The sequence below is a fragment of the Pteropus vampyrus genome, unplaced genomic scaffold (assembly GCF_000151845.1).
Source record: "Pteropus vampyrus isolate Shadow unplaced genomic scaffold, Pvam_2.0 Scaffold226, whole genome shotgun sequence".
In the NCBI taxonomy this organism is placed as follows: domain Eukaryota; kingdom Metazoa; phylum Chordata; class Mammalia; order Chiroptera; family Pteropodidae; genus Pteropus; species Pteropus vampyrus.
The window spans coordinates 614,748-632,058 of record NW_011889007.1 but is presented as its reverse complement, the minus strand read 5'-3'; the positions used below and the strand labels follow the sequence as shown (position 1 = coordinate 632,058).

The 17,311-nt window shown below is 43.3% G+C and overlaps 2 protein-coding genes across 5 annotated transcripts in view; one reads left to right on the top strand and one right to left on the bottom strand.

Annotated features, from left to right (window-relative positions):
- Positions 1 to 15,416, bottom strand: part of SAFB (scaffold attachment factor B) — a 31,492-nt gene extending 16,076 nt beyond the window's left edge. For both annotated transcript variants that reach the window (XM_011373569.2, XM_011373570.2), the window contains exons 1-5: positions 15,061 to 15,416; positions 11,886 to 11,970; positions 2,774 to 2,838; positions 2,480 to 2,683; positions 1,274 to 1,336 (exon numbers count right to left, since the gene is read on the bottom strand). In XM_011373569.2, the coding sequence (XP_011371871.1) occupies positions 1,274 to 1,336; positions 2,480 to 2,683; positions 2,774 to 2,838; positions 11,886 to 11,970; positions 15,061 to 15,249 (606 nt within the window). In that variant the 5' untranslated portion in view covers positions 15,250 to 15,416. The remainder of the gene's footprint in view (positions 1 to 1,273; positions 1,337 to 2,479; positions 2,684 to 2,773; positions 2,839 to 11,885; positions 11,971 to 15,060) is intronic.
- Positions 15,417 to 15,638: 222 nt separating this feature from the next.
- SAFB2 (scaffold attachment factor B2) overlaps positions 15,639 to 17,311 on the top strand; it is a 30,788-nt gene continuing 29,115 nt past the window's right edge. For 2 of the 3 annotated variants that reach the window (XM_011373567.2, XM_011373566.2), the window contains exons 1-2: positions 15,639 to 15,916; positions 17,060 to 17,147. In XM_011373567.2, the coding sequence (XP_011371869.1) occupies positions 15,731 to 15,916; positions 17,060 to 17,147 (274 nt within the window). In that variant the 5' untranslated portion in view covers positions 15,639 to 15,730. The remainder of the gene's footprint in view (positions 15,917 to 17,059; positions 17,148 to 17,311) is intronic. The other variant, XM_011373568.2, reaches the window with a different exon arrangement.

The following is a 17,311-nucleotide window of genomic DNA, read 5'->3' as shown; positions in this document are numbered from 1 at the left end:
CATCCCAGGTACTTAACATATACCCCTTACATGGATGAGGGTGGCTTACACCTTCCCCTGGGGACTGACCTACCATTCCAGGAAGCCCTAAGAAACTGTTCACTTTCCCCCGTAGTTCCATTTATTTGCAATCAATTTATTTTTAATATAACATATTCCACTCTGGGAATTAAGACTCTATGACTGAAACAAAGGATCACTCTAGGTAGAACAATTCTCTCCTTTTTTCCAAAGAAAAATGAATATATTCCTATTTGTCTCCGGGAGAGGTTATATGTTTTCCATTTTAACTTGGGAGTCTTTGACCTAGAAATACACTCGATGAAACCAGACCCGGCTCCTCCTTTCTTTTCAGAGGCAAGAATGGTTTTGTCACTTTATAGTTGGAGAGAGACATCAGCCTTAAGGTAAGCTGGGTTCCATCAAGTATTTTTTTAGGGTTCACCCTCCTTGACGCTGGGGTTCTGGCTTGCCAAAAACCAACCTCGCCTAGCCTGGCAGAAGCAAATGGAGATCTTGTCTGAAAGATGATTTCTAATTAAGTAGCATAGGTGACATTATTTAAAAAAAAAAAAAAAAAAAAAGGACCGGCATAAGTTGACTGTATTTTCATTTCCTCACAAAACTTTCTATGGAAAATTAGACAACTACCCAAGTTTACTCCAAGAGTTTACATCTATGTAGGCTGGCAGAAAAGTTAAAAGGAAACTCAAGACCCACATTTACATAAATCATACCTGAAAGTTAGTCCACATCTCATTTGTTCTCATCTAAGATTTAATATTTACACAGATGGTAATGAAACAGCCAAGATGATACAATCATCAAAAGAAATCTGTGCATTTTCTTTAACAAAAACTTTCCAGAACCAGAAGCCCTGGAATCCACCTGTCCCAGCCGTGATGTCTGTGTCCTGTCCACCCCGTACCTGCTGTCTCAGCTAGCAGTCTCTACACAGAGGATGCCATCTGCAACGGGTCCGACAGGCTGGGCCTTTCCTTCAGCAACCAAATCAACCAGAACTTTCCCCAATATGCCCTCTCAGCTACAAGGAAGCCATAGTGATTGGAGGGGAAGCCAACATGATAAGTCCTTTGCAATAGGCCCATTGCATCTGGGGAGAGGGGAGCAAAACCTACTCTAAAGATGACAGAGTAGGCAAACCTTGCAATGACTTTTATTTGGGAGTGCCATACAATGTCTGCAGCGGTTTCCAGAAACCGTCGTCTAACCTTTGATGCTAAAGTTATTAAGACATATGTTAACAATTTACCTGTAATATAGTGAAGTCAGACGATGAAGTGTCTAAATTGTTTATAGTTTCTCTGTCCTCTACCTATAAAACAGAGAATACAATTTACTACATCGATAATAAGGTAACATAATGGTACATCCATAAAATGAAAAGTGAACAAAACAGTGCAGGAATCAAAACGGCATGATAGTGATTCACCTGGGGGTGCTGGAACATACCTCTATGGGTAAGGGAGGACTGCCCTCCAAGTAGATCAGAATACCAGGTTTGGGGGCTGCTCTTCCAGGAACAACGTCCAGAATTACACTTTGGAGCAGATTCTCCTGGCTACCACCGTTTCCTCAAGCCTCCGAGGTGGCTACCACCCGGAATGAAAGAGCATCTCTGAGAACCCTGCCTCCTAGAATTATTAACTTCCGAATCGGAGTGTTGGGGTAGGAGCCCCGGACTGGGAAAGCATAGGTGACCCATTCCTTTTTTCTGTTTACCCAGCAAAATCGTCCTCACAGAAGTAAAACAGTAAGTTAATGGCACTGAGACAGCATGGTGCATGACTTAAGTACATGGACTCTGGAATTAGCCTGGTTTTCTTATTTCTTTTATGAGCTGTGTGTTGCCTGGAGATATTTATCTCTTTACTCTCCAATTTTTCTCAATTGGAAAACGAGTGCAATAGCATCTACGTGTCATATTGTTGTAACAAAAAAGATTAAAGGACATTAATGCCTAAAGCCTGACAAAATTCAATAAATAATACACACTGTAAGCCTATTGTAAATCTGATTTGTTTCTAACATGAAAAAAACTAAGGCTTTAAAAACAATGTCAAATTTTAGTATTAAAGGTTGATTATTAAAAGGGTACCGATCAGTTCTTAACAGGGAAAACCCGACTTCCAACCACTTTCTATTTTTGATATTTTCAAGGTATTCAAGCCAAAATACCACAGATCAGCCTCCTAGAACAGGAAGATCTGGAATAATGTCGCTAAAATATTTAATGCTGCATTACGATAGCATATGCTCCTGTACCTCACGAGACACTTCTCAACGAAGCAAAAAAGTGTTTTCAGAATCACCTGAATTTTATATGTGACTGGATTAGCCATTATCCTACTGAACTGGCACTAAAAGAAGAACTCGATTCCAAATACAGAACTTCTCTATTATGATACCGGAGGGACCGACACATCCAGGGTACACGGAGAGACTGTCGAGCACCTACAGCACGTTCCGGAAGCTGCTCTGGAAGTTCTTTCATCTCTCCCTCGAGCTCTCTACTGTCAGACAGGGACTCCGGGAGGTTATCAGCGTCATCGTCTTCCACACAATCTGCTACGCTTCCATTATCGATTTCTGCTTCATCCAACACGCTGATATCCATCATGTCGATGTCCTGCAAGTTCTCCAAACTGGTTTCAACATCCTCCTGTGACAAAACGAAACACATCCATCAGTGGATGGACTCCATGGGTCCGGTCCATCCACCAAGCAGATTGACTGGCAAGGCTGCACATACCTGTCCATCGCCAGAATTTTCCTCCAGTCCATTATCTTCTACACCTTCTTCCTCTGGTTTACGTCCTAAAGACAGAATTGTTAACAGCGTGGGTCAATAATACGCATTTTCCAGAAGCGATAACTTTTGCCCACCTAAACCACTTCCCAACTTAGGAACAGCATTGTGTAATCCAGGACGGAGGCCATTCCAGACAAGGCAGCCCCCTCACCCCCCAAGCAGAAGAGGTTCTGGTCTTATCAAGGGACTGTGGAAGTACGAGGAGCTGGAATTCGGTTCTTGGTAAGGTGGAGGCAGACCAGACCTTTCTCAGGCCTAGCATTCTTCTCAAGTAGCTTTGGTTGTAGACAGAATAGTATCTTGTACGAATGTGCTGCTTTTTAGTTAAGGAACGAGGAGCATGTTCTTCCACAGAAACAATGATGTAAAGCAAAACATAAATAAGCAAAGAGAAAATAAAAGCCATTCGTAACTACTACCTAGAGTTAATCCTCACATCATATACTGACATACATGGATATCCTCTCATACTTTGCTCCGTATATACTCACTCTACACTTACAAAAATGGCATTGTACTGTCGTTCTATAATCTTCTCACTTAACATGTTGTGAACATATTTCCATATTCTTTAATAGCACTATACGGAGATACTGTCATTGACCTAATTAATGTCTGTGGTTGGAGATTTGAGAAAATGCATATAAAGATGAATACTCAGATTTTTTTTTTGCACTTATCCTCTTAAAAAACATGTTTCTAGAAATAGCATTTCCAAGGCATTGAGTATGTGTATTTTTAAGGTTTTTATGAAAAAGAAAAAAAAACAAACCCTACACGTTATTGAGCTATCCCATAGGAATTTTGTTTCAATTCATATAGTTAGAACGACAGTGAATCTTTGTTAAAACTAGCCATTTTTCTTTACCCTTGCCAAAGTATGAGGCAAAAAAGGAATACTTAGTACTTTTAAAAATAATTTATCTGATTCCTGCTTAGGCTGAAATTGTGATCATTTGTAGTTTCATAAAACTACAAGGTTATATTCTTTTCCCCATTTCAAATCTTGTTCCAGTTCTCCTTTAACATCTATTTGCACACTGTATACGCAATACATTTTATCCCAATTCTTTACTAATCTTAATTGTATTTACAGGTGTTGGGTAAATTTCACTTTTACATATAGCTAAAGCGATTAACCAGTTTTTATGTGTAAATGGTTTTTACCTTCACAGTTAAAATTCTTTCTCCAAACTAAGACTACATAAAATAAACATTCATCTGTATTTAGTTCCTTTTTGATTTTCGATTTAACATGAGACTCTGTTTTGTGCAGAGTGAGACTATTTTCCGAATGGCTGTTCCCACCTGGAAGGTGATTTCCCTGCACCATCTATTCATCTCCCCACCCCGAACTGATCTGAAATGTTGGCCCTACTCATTATTATAATTCTTATATATGCCTGGGACCATTTTCAGTTTTTATTCTCTTCCACTGAGCCATTATTTCTATTCCAGTTTTAATTATGTGACATGATATTTTTAAAAACACAAAGTATTGAGATTAACTAGAAAAAAAGGAAACTAAAGTGAACTGGAAGAAATGGCTTAACTTCAGGGGTTTCTTCAAGAGGTTAGTAATTTAAGGTTAAGAAAAAGCAAGTAAGAGGCTGGACACATTTTTCAGACTTGCATTTCACTTTTTAGACAGCCTTGACGCAGCACTTTGAAAAATGAGGAAACCATTTTCCCAACTACCCTCACCCAACCTTGTAATTTCTCTTCCTCATAGATAAGTTTATAACATTCACAATCTATTGTGGAACCAACAGTTCAGTGGGCAGGCAAGGCATGTTGGCATATATAGTTATTTGCCTTATTTTTTGAATGAACGATAAACTGAGTAAAATATAAAAATGTAAATAATATGAGAGCAGAAAAAAAGTGGAAATTATTAGGCATGATAAAAAATTATGGCAAAAATGAAAATTTTGGTCTCTACAGCAGGATCACTAAAATTGAGTACCTATTTTCAATGTAAAGAATAAAATCACATGTATGGAATGCATGAAATATACTCATATCTCAAAAGAAGAGCATAGTGGAGTAGTTTTGTGTCTTGGAGCTACTGCCACAGATGCGGCTTCCTATAGCTCTTCATCAGGGAGGTGAGGTGGCTCTCAGTTCCTCAAAGTGCACAGGAAGGGATGCTGATGTGCTGCCCACCTGTGGGAAAACCCACTTCCTGCAAGGCCTTTTGTCCAGCGTGAAGATCAATTTCTTAAGCTCGACAAATGTTTCAAGTAATAAAGGAATTAAATCTTAATGTGCCTGTATTTAATGATGAAATCTGTAAGTTGTACAAAATGTGCAACATTCGTAGTAAAAACGCTACGAAAGACAAACCCCAAATCTAACCATTTATATCACAATAGAGGCTAAAAAAAAGAAAACCCTCTCAGGTATAAGAATTACCTTATAACATGTGCTAGCTGATTTTTATTTTGGAACACAGGGGATCGTCAGAATTCAGGACATTATGTACAAACAACCTTGGTGGCTGACTGGGAACCCCATTAATATTTAATGGCATTCTCATGGCAAAACACGCTTTGGTCTTCAAAAGGCGTTCGGAACTCAACTCAGAGGTCTCTGTACATACATCGGGAAGATGCGCCGGCAGCATTCCCCATCTGTACCAGATTTGATAAAGCTGCTCTCATTCTAGAATATGTACACTGGTTTCTGTTCAATTCTACTCCAGTTATTAGGAAAAATCTGATAGGTTACCACAAACTTGCCACCTTTATCCCACATTTCTCCCTTTCACAAGAAAGGCAACAGAATTTCATCAAGCAGAATCGGGTTTTCACTCTTATGACCAATTTTTCTCCTGAGCAGCAACACAGGTACACTGCAACCCAAATCCCTTCCAGGAGACAGCTCTCTAGGTAAGACATGATCGGAAATGTCAAGAGAACACATGGACTTAGGAATGTTTTGTTTTCAATATGGAAACCATATACTCCTACTAGGATGTTTCTCAAGAATCACTATTTGGGAAAAGACACCTTACTTCCCAAAGATGAAAAATGTTTAAACTAATCTCAAATTAACGTGAATAAAAACTATGTCTCTTCTCTACCGGTACCTAGACCCCACCACCTTTCTCTGGTACCCCAAGGATCAGTAACTGCTACAGGTGCTATCTTTTCCTCTGAGTACATTTCTACTTGGATATTGCTGTTATGTAGACTTTTTAGGGTATTGCATATTAGGTATAGAAGCCCACTGTTTGTGATGTAAGTTGCAATTATTTTCCTAGTTTGTCATTTGCCTTTTTACTTTGCTCATTTTTATTTATTTTTCAATTAGGGTTGACGTTCAATATTATTTACTTTGCTCGTTTTAAAAATCATATAATTTTTAAAAATTCTTGCTTCTGGAAAAGAAAATATCACTCCCTGGCAGACACTAAAGGACTGCCTGTCTTTATATGGAAGGAAAGGTGCTCCTTGGTCCTCCCTGCGTAAACGCCAGCGTGGTTCACGGCCTCCGTGAGCTGCTCCCACTCTCTTGCCTGGATTCTACCCCCCGTTTCTACTCAGCTTCTGCCTTGCTGATTATGGCCACACTCACCCACCTGGTGAACCGCCTCCCCCCATCCCGACTTGCCCCGTGCGGCCCGAAGCATGTGGGTAGGCCACTGCTTATTTTTATTTGATTACACACAGTTGTACAACTATACAAATACCCTCATTAAAAGATCCACACTCATTTCACTGTAAATTTTACTTAGAAGATTCACCCTCTTAAAGATAAAAAAATTAGTCTCCCTTCTCCCCTTTGTGCTCCTAAGAGGTAACCACTGTTATCAGCTATGTGGGCCTTCGAAACATTTTCTTGAGCACTTACATATATTATATAAACTTAAAAAAACTTGTTATGTAATGGGATCATATTGCATATATACTCGCTGTAACTTGCTTTTGTTGCTTAGTAACAGGACTTGAAATATTTTCCTGCACTGTATGTTGATCTACTGCCACCTTTTATCCCATACTGTGGATGTTCCTTAGTTACCTGAGAGGCTTTATTAGTTTACTATCCCAACAACTGCCCATTTCCTCACGCCCTCGCCAATGTGGGATACTAGACCCTGTGTAAATTTTTACCAGTGTGATAGACAAAAATAACAGCTCATTATTTTTGTTTTCCTTCAACTGCTAGCAAGGGGATCCTTTTTCGTTTATTCGTCACGATTATTTCTTTTACTTATGAACTGCTCACTTACAGTCTCTACTCTTTGTCAACAGGACTGTTTGTCTGTTTTCCTTATTGATTTGTAGGAACATTTAATGCTTTCTGGATATTTATATGCTGTGATATTTTCTGCTTGTCTGTGCCTTAAATATTTGTGGCATCTTTTGCTGGGAAGCTTAAACCTTTTATGTAACCAAATTTATGTTTCTTTCTAGTCTCTCGGTTTTCTCATTTCAAGCTTTCCTTATAACTATATAAAAGTACAATCCTAGTTGGAATTTGTTTTGCCATGGAAGGAGGTAAGAATAGTTTTCCCCACTGTGAGATAGACAGCCAACTGTTCCAACACCATTAAAAAAAAAAAAAAATCCTTAATGATACCTTTAAAATGAACAAATCCTCCAACTTTCCACTGTTTCCAATATCCTATTAAGATCAGAGCAAGTCTGCATCACTGGTTTTTCAAAATCTTAGTTATTCTTGTACATATTCTTTTTAGATTAATTTTAGAACAGACAAGCTCCAAAGTTCCCTTTCTGGTAAAAAGGCAAACGACAACTTTCTGATATGAAGCCATCACACCCAGGAAAATTTCCTCAAAATTAGTTACATCATTAGTCTTGAACAGTTTCTTTTGCCGTCATTTACTATTTAAGAATACTACATGTATTTTTATGTCCGTCTGGCAATATTTTGCTTAATAATTTTGACTTGCAAATGATATCACTGCTACCTCAAAATACAAGAGAATCATGTGATCAACAATTATAACTAGCCAGCAAGTTTGGCAGGTATGCACTGTTCATATTAGCTAGAGTTTTATTTTTTTCACATTTCTTAAGTTGTCATTGGCTTATTTCTGGTTCCTTTACCAGAATTTAATTTCACGAGGCATATTCAGCCCAACAGACCTTACAAATCCAGCACTGGCCTAGAAGAAGCTGATAATCCGGTAGCACAGCACTCCCCACAAGAAGGAACACGGGTGCCTGGAAGAAATGGCTGATTCTTGGGGTGTGGGAGAGTATGAGACTGGAACACCCTCTTGGACCAGAAAGAAAGAAGTGCTCAAAGAATGACATGGACATGTCAAAAAGACAGAGTCTGTGTAAAGGACTCTCGTGATAATAGTCTCAATAATAATCACAAAGTCTTACGACCTATCGAATAAAATAAGAATCTCTAACTTCACACTGATAAATGGGGGAGAAGAGCAAGTTATCCCTTATGGTAGAAAATCAACTAATAAAATGGTCCCCAACTTTTTTTGGCACCTATGAGAATCTAACGGTGCTCCCATGAGAATCGAACACCTGATGATCTGAGGTGGAGCTGAGGCGGTGATGCTAATGCTAGCGCTGGGGAGCGGCTGCAAATATAAATGAAGCTTCTCTCACCCACCCACTGCTCACTTCCTGCTGTGCGGCCCGGTTCTAACAGGCCACCGACCGGTACTGGTCTGCGACCCAGGAGGTTGGGGACCCCAGAACTAATACTACTGGACAAGATTCAGTGGATGCTCAAACTACTGGAGGATACATAGGATATTTACATAAGTCTCAAAGATACAGTTACAAAGGGTAACGTAGTACTTTCCAGTGGAGAAACCTGATGAACACCAAATGGACAGCATGTGCCTCTGGAGAGGATACACTGAGAAGAATAGCTCTTCTGGTGGTACTGCTGACGAAAGCATATAATTTGAACCTACTGATGAGAAACAAAACAAAACAAAATAAAAAAACCTAAAAACAGGCTGCTTTTGATTTAAAATAAGTGGTTTATACTCTTCAAAAATGTCTCGAATACACCACAAGTCTTAGGATATGTTCCAGATTGAAGGAAACCAAAGAGACGTGAAAACTGAAACACAATGCACAACCCTGGATTTGTCCTTTTGACCTGTGAAGAACATTATTAGAACAAATGTCTAAATCTAAATAAGGTATAAGCTTATATAATAGTATTGTATCAATGTTAACTTCTTGATTTTGACAGCTGTGGTTACATAATAACGTCCTTGCTTTTAGGCAATGTTATAGAGCAAAGGCCCACATACCTGTCATTTATTCTCAAATAGCTCAGGAAAAAATATACACATATAAACAGACAAATCGAAAACAACCCAGAAGTACAAGATTGGCTAATAGCTTAAAAAGCAAACATGTTGACTTTGCTTTTCCAGTTAAATTTACTTTGCTGATTATTTTAAAAGATTCTGCTAAACAAATTATTGGTATAAAACTATTTTGGAGGAGTGCTAAGATTACTAGGTATACGTTCAAGGATTCTGAATAATCAGCATGCTGATTTCAAACTATTTTGAATTTGTTCATGAAATGGGTCAGAAGAAAATTCTATTTTCAGTCAAAATCTTGATACAATCTAATAAGGTAGTTGAAAATAATTCAGTAGACCTTACAGACTTGCCCCCATCAAATATCAAAATGTACTGTAAAGCTCCAGATAGAATTATGTTGAACAAAGAAACCAGACACAAAAGGGTCTGTGCTGAGTGGATCTATTTTACATGAAGTCCCGGAGCAGGCAAACGGACCTATGGTGAAAGCAGCCACACAAGGGGTGAAAGGGGAGAGCGACTGGGAAAGGGCAAGAGGAGCCCCATAGAAACAGTGCATATTCTGACTCCCATCTACTTCACACCGAATGCAAAAACAAATTCCAAATGAAGTAAACATCCAGATATAAAAATAAAATCGTAACTGTTACAAGGTAGAATACCTTTTATAATTTTAAAGCAAGGGAGGGCCTTTTAAAACACAACATAAAGTCTAGGAACCATATAGAACAGGTTGGCAGCACGGCCTGTATTAACGATTAATGAGCAAAACCCCACAAACAAGACAGGTCAAATGACAGGCTGATAAAAACAATTGAGACATTTTAGAGAGAGCCTTCGAAAGTCAACAAGACAAACAACTCTAGAAAATGGGCAAAGGGCATGGAAAGGCAATCCAGAAAATACAGAGAGCCATTTATCAGAAGCTCTCTAATTTGTAAAGTAATGCAAATGAAAACTTTATCTGTGAAGAAATGCAGGTAAGTATAACAAAATACCTTTCTTCCCTATGACACATTTAAAAAGATAATACTTGGTGCTAGGTGAGAATTTAAAAAAATAGGCACTCCCTATTTTTGGCTGAGAGATTAACCAGTACAGCCTGTTGGAGTAGCTATTTTAAAATAAAATGTACATATCCTTTGACCCCAGAATTCTACTTCTTGTAAGTCAACAAAAATATATTCCTTTAACCAGAAAGACACATTTCTGGTTCATGGCAGCACTGAGAATTAGAAAAAAAATCTGGATAGTTTGGTAATAAAAAGACTGAGGAGCTAGGTTGTGGTACATCATATGAAGGACTACTATTAAGCTATTAAAAAAGAATGGGGGCTTTTGCTTATAGCACTATGGAAAAGTGTTCTTAACATGTTAAGTGAGAAAAGCGAGTTACAAAATATTTTGCATAGAACCTGTTTTATTAAAAAAAAAAAAAAGGAAAATAAATGTACACAGGTGTGTGTGCATCTTAATGTATTTATTTTTAAATGACTGGGAAAAAATGCCCGACCTTCTAACAAGTTGCCTCCTAACTGGTAAGGAACTTCTACATCTCATTTACTGCATATCTGCATTTTTAAAAACCTCAGTACTTTTTTTTTAAGAAAAAGGGAAGCAAAAAGAAGACCCACAGGCTCCATTTCCCCCCACTATGACTGTCTTTCTCTGCTGATTTTCCAGTACCTTTTGCCTTGGCAAAGACATTTACTTGGGCAAAGACAAAAGTGGACGATGTACCATGGACCACAGAAGTGACTCCAACGTGAGGTCACTGACTGCTGGGCCCTCAGAGTTTATACCACACAGTGTGGCTGACAGTGGTGCCTGCCTTTCAGACAATTCAAACCCAGTTCTTCACCACTGGCCAGGTAATATATTTTCTTTTGAGGCCTGAGCAACAAAGCCTCCAATCACCTAAGGGAAATTTCAGACGTCCAAATGCCCAATTGTAGCCGATTCTTTCTTAAAACAGTAGTTGAACGTTACTAAATTAAGTTATTGAGTAAATACCGAAGGAGAAGAAAAACAAAGATGATATAGCCCCTGCCCTCAACAATCTGGTTCTGACACAAGGCAGAATGACGTAAACAGGGTATAAGGAACTAGGCCATGACAACGCACCTACGGAGATAAGAGTTGCCACTGGTAGGATCAGACGTTGTGTCTGGATGAACTAGGATGTGAATGCAGACAGATAAGAGGAATGGGCAGAGCAGAGGCCAAGAGAGTGAACCCTTGTGGCCTGATGAAAGTCCAGAATGCAGCAGAGGAAGGTGATGGGGGAGGAAGAAGGAAAGGGAGGTTTGGGTCAGATGGCAGGGTCATCGGTGCCCCATGGAATGTTTTCATAGGGCAGGCAATTTTTGAAAACAATGTCTGTAAAAGTGACAACTCTGTTTTGTCCAAGCGGTATTTAAAAAGGTTAGTTTCTGCAAGTAAGAGTAATAGGGGACTCAAACTGTATTAAATACTCTCTACTTAAAGAAGGGTAAGGGTCTGGATAAGCAAGTGCTGCCCAGAAACCTACAAAGGAAAATAAATATGAGTTCGAATACCCCTTCCATCCTCTGAATTCCCAAGTAGCACAGAAACAAAACACAGGGCAGGGATCTTCAAAGAAAATAACAAGGCTTCATTCCAGGCCTTTTTGATTCACAGAGCAGTTCACAGGCCCCAAATACAACCTAGTAAACGAGGTACATTAGCAAAGAAAGTAGCTTAGATGGCATCGCTAAACGTTAGCAGTGCTCATAAAATCTTCAATACCTTTGCTAGATCTCTTTGACGTCTTCTTGTTTCCTTCTGAGGTAATTTCAATTTCGTCAGGATTACCCCCTTCATCCTCAATTGCCTAAAGGGAAGGTAAAAGAAAAGTTCACCAAAAAGAGTCAACACAGAGACTTGACTGTCACAGAAGCTTCGAACTGCTGATCTGGAAATGCTGCCCTCAACCCCTTTCATTCATTCTTTCTCTTGCTGTACACATTGGAGCAAGGGCTCTGGAATCAGACTGACTGCCAGTTTTCTGCTTTACTTAAAGGTTCTGATTTTGGTTTTCATTTTGCAACACGGGGCTAATAAAAGTATTTACTTTGAAAAGCTATTGTAAGAACTCTATTACCTATGTAAAGCAAGCACTGAACAAACGTTTGGCTTATTTTTAATATTATCACCACAAGTTTGTTCATCCTATTCCTGGGCTCAAGGGAACTCAAAAAGGGAAGGCGCTCTCTTCAATTTCCTATGACTTCACCCAGCAATGTGCTGCTTAACCTTCTGAGATCCTCCCCTCCCCCATGCCACGCCTGCACCACCAGCACTGACTGGATAGAATATTGACACTCATTGGTCGAATTCCTACTGAGTGGCATGGGACCAGACATGGCATATATTGCCTTATCTGATCATACACATCCATGACTGACTCCAAAGGCTTTGCTCTCAACCACTAGGGGACCTACCTCAAAAGATACAAAATTACAAGGAGCTTTGGCAAGCCTGACCTCCTACCCCAAGAACTTGTCATTCACTTCGACAATCTCCACCCACGCTTAGCAAATCAGTATGGAACATGTCAATGATGACATCCCTAGATGCTGGGCTTCATGTTTAGGTTTCACTAAAAACTCTTTCTCTCTTTACTGTACTATCCTGTTAGCATCATTTTCATTTAAACCTACTTCAAATACTGTTTCGTTTGTGCACAATTCCAGAAGTCTCGGATTCTCGGCAGTTTCCTAGCTTGGTAAGCCTGAATTTAGAATAGAGCTTGAGAGGTTCAACACCTAATATGTACCAGGAAAGAAAATCTCTCATTCTTCTCTGAAGCAAAAGTCAGGAAGAGAAGTGGAGTTCTGCCCTGGGGTCAAGGAACAGACATCCATAAAGTCCTTCACCCTTTCACTGGAGACAGACAATTCTGGAACACCACTAGGAGAATAGAACTGCCCCAAAGCAGGAGGGTACATTGCACCCTCAATGTGTCTCTTCTGCAGTGTTTACAGGGTCATCCCTAGGGGGACTGAGGGCTCTGAGTCAGGCCTTGGCAAAATACACCGTGTGTGTTCCCTCCACCTTTTCCTCTTTTGCCCTTCCTGGAAAAATAAATCAAGAAAAGGACACAACCTAGAGAAGAGAAGTGGAAGAGAAGATCGGTAATTCCAGACTTGCTTAGACCAGAAAATAGATGGGGGTACAGTATTTACGTATTCTGGTCACATCTCTAAGAAACTGAAAGGAAGGAGAAGCAGGGATGGATCTGTCCCCTCAGAGATGACAGTGATGGAAGATTCCTAAAGTCACCAGTCTCAGCCACCAGCCTGACAGGAAAACGCAATGCCATCTTATCAGTTCTGCAGGCTTTCGAGCTGTCTGGGGGAAAAAAAGGATAAAACCCCCAATTTGACTTTGTTGAAGAGACCGTGGTGGCTACACCTTGGGCATGGCAGACGTCATGGATCACAACTCCCCAAGTGCCAACCCTCACCCGCCCTGCATTTTTCTCCAGGTAAATGCCTTGGTCAACGAACTGCCTGCTCAGAGTAAAGGAAATTAGTATCCATAGTGAAAGAAACACAAGCTCAAGTTAGAAAGGCCCCAACTGGCTCTGGGCATATCAGCTCACCACTCTCAAGCCTGAGCTTCCTCATCGGGAAAATAGAAAATAATCCCTACTTCCTCTTAATAGCAAGTAAAAAACAACGACAATGACAACAAAAAAACACAATTCTCAGTTGTCTGGGAGCCAGTGGGGTGGGATGAGTCGCACACCTCACTGTCTGCAGGGGGTGGGAGGATAGGTGCCCAGGCTGAGAGGGTCCCAAGGCAAGAGGAGCCCGGTGGAAAAAAAGGCAAAGAAACAAATCAACAAGAGGAAAGACATAAGGGACACAGACACTTAATTCCGTGTTTTTCACACTTATCTTTCGGAATCCCTGAGGTAGGAATGAGAGGCCCCGTTTTGCAAAGGACACACGGTGGCACAGGGGAAAAGGGAATTGTGACAACAATCATATCCTCAGAATTCACATAAACCGGGCAACATGCCAAGCCCGTTTTATGCAATCTCACTCAGTCTCAACAGGAAAGCGCCGTTTTTCTTTTTACAGAGAAAGGAACAAGCTCGGAGAGAATTTAACGTCTTCCGTGCCCAAGACCAAGCCACTGGGACGCGGCAGAGCTCCGAGTCCGCCCGCTGCCTGCTTCTCGGGGAAGTCGTGAAGCCATCTCGGTGTCCTCCCCAAATATTTTACATTTCTGGTCGCTACTGCAAAGAGCGCTTGCCCTTCCGTGTTATTTCTCTGAACTACTGCTAGCGAACCCCTAAACTCTTTTTTCTTATATATATATATTTCTCAACGTGTTTACTTTGCAAATTAATCCCCTATTTAAGGCTCGTTGGCCCTTACGGGGCACGGAACATCTACCTCCCCGGAGAAGACCCCCACGGCCAGCGCGGGCTCAGGGAAATCGGCCGGCTTGGGTTCAAATCCCGTCGCCTCCTCTTCCCGGCCGTATGACCTTGACCGAGTCCCCTACCTCACCCAGGAAGTGAGAATTTCGGGGTCCCTCGGCCACTTCGGAAGATTGAGGAGAGACAATGACAGGAAAGCTCTCGGCCAAGTGGCCGACAGTGAAAACAGAAGCCCTCGGCCGATGTCACCCGCCACCTAAGAGCTGCGGGGCCCCGGCGGCTTCCCCCGTTCGCGTCCCCTTGTTCTTGCCTCGCTCCAATGCGGCGCTGGGATTCGAGGCTGGGCCCGGCTGGGCTCTCGGCCCCCGTCAGGGCCTGTGAGGAGCCGAGCGGGAGAAGCGCGGAGAGCGAGGCCGGGCGCAGGCCTCTAGCGCGGCCGGGGGCGGGCCCTGAGGCCAGGGGAAGCCCTGTCGCAGCCGCAGGGGTCCCCGACCCGACTCCTGCCCACCCCCAGGGCCCCGGCTCCACCTTTCTGAGCCTCTCCATCAAAACGCTCTTGTTGCCGCTAGAGTCCAGATTCCGTTTCTTCAGCTCCGCCCGCAGGTCGATCACCCGCAGGTCGCTGAGGCGCCGCGTCCCGGTCTCCGACGAGGCGGAGCTCAGAGCCGCTGCGCCCGCCGCACCTGAATCGCCTAAGCCTGCGAGAGTCTCCGCCATTCCAGGGACCCTGGCTCCGCCACCTACTTCACACAGAAGCGGGCCGGTTTTATCTCGGCACCTAGCACAAAATGGCGCCGCCTGCCAGAGAACCGCTTCAGCCGCCCCGGCGCGCCTCACTTCTGCGCAAGCGTACCCGGCGCAGGACCGACGCTCCCTGTCGCGTCTGCACATGCGTGGTGCGAGCCCTGGGAGATGTACGCAGGCGCATTGCGTCTCGCCGGCCTCCCGCCGCGAGCGGCCGGGACGCATGCGTACTGCAGTTACGGCGCCTGCGCGTTGAGGCGGGGAACGTGCTGTCGTTCATCGCGCGAGCTGGCTTGCAGCTTAGAATGTTGGTATGGGCGGCGCGCATGCGCGGCCGGAAAGCGGGGTGGGAGGAAGCGAGTGCGTTTTCCTCTTAGGCAGCGCCATTTTGTGCTCAGAGCCGCTACAGCCACTGGAGGTGTGGAGAGTAGGTGGCGGGGACGGGAAGCCGGGGATGGCGGAGACTCTGGCAGGGTCTAGCGACTCGGTTTCTGGCACAGCCGCTCTCGGTTCGGGCGCCTCTGAGGCCGGAACGCGGAAGCTCAGCGATCTGCGGGTGATCGACCTGCGGGCGGAACTGAAAAAGCGGAACCTGGACACGGGTGGCAACAAGAGCGTCCTGATGGAGCGACTCAAGAAGGTGAGGCGGCTCGCGGCCCCAGGGTGGTGCAGGAGGCCGGGGCACACCTCCGCTTGGGCCTGTCACCATGACTCCTGGATCCGGGCGTCCCCAGCCCGCCTCCGTCTTGGCTGACCCCCCGGCCCGAGCTGTCGAGGACCCGGTGACCAGGCTGTGTGACCTTGGCCCGTCACCGTCCCTCTCTGTGCCTTGCCTCCTGCCAGCCAGTCGCCTCAAGTGCGCTGACAGCCCGCCTTCTTAGCCACTAGAGTGCCCCCTGGACGCCTCCCGGGGCTCTAGTTGGAGACTCGGCTCTGTGACCTTGGACATGTGCCTTCTCCTCTCTGCGCGTCAGTTTCCCTTCCTGGAGAACAGATGACTGAAGGACCGTTGAGATCTTACAGGAAAATGGGTGTTTGTACCTTCCCCCAGAACCTTTGCGCTTACCATCATCCCCTCCTCCCGACTGCTCTTCTCCCAAGTCTCCTGGCTGACTCCTTGTCATTTTGGGTCTGTTTGAGCTGTCACCTCCCCAAATACTCTCTCTAAAGTGCGGCTCCACCTTCCTGCCTCTCTCTCTGTCACATCATCTTAAAATGTCCCACCTCACAGCACTTAATAGGTAATAGGTAATTTAGTACTGGGGATTGTTGTCTCCTCAACCAAAACAAACTTCTCAAGGGTAGGGACCTTGTGAGTTTACTGGTGAGGGCCCAGTCCTGTGCCAGGCACGCAGGAGATACTGAGATACCGCCCCTGACCCAGTCTGTTCGTGTTCTGCCTCCGCAGAGGTCAGAGGTGGTCTATGGAACACCACTCAGCCCTGGGCGCATGCCCACCAAGGACAAGCTGCTGTTTTGCGTTATGATGTTGTTAACTAGAAGGTTGGGGATTTTGGAGGTTAGGGGCCATTTTGGAATTGGTCATTGACCCCAGTTCTGGAGCCCCAGCTTACACACCCATTTGTCTTTTGGGTGTGGGGCCCACAGAGAACTAGGTTGTGTTGGATTCATTTATCCTGTGCCTTTTGGGCTTTCAGCCCAGATGTCAGAACCAGACTTACTCTCGGCAAGGAAGGGTTTGCCTTTGTGTGTCGGGAAGTTGTTACAAGGAACTGTGTGCCCTGTAGCTCTTGATGATGTAAACCTCATCTTTTCCTGACAGGCGGTCAAGGAAGAAGGGCAGGATCCTGATGAAATTGGCATAACGTTGGAAGCCACAATCAAGAAGACAACAAAGAGATGTGTTAAAGGTATCCACGTGTACTTATTGCTGCTTGAGGCCTGAGTGTTTGTTTAGAGAACTTAGAGAACCGGCTTTTTAGCATCTTTTTGCCCTCCAGGCTAGGAGGAGAATGCCTTTGGCCCTAATTGTCCTCCATCTAACAATTAGACCTGCTCTTCACCAACTAACAAA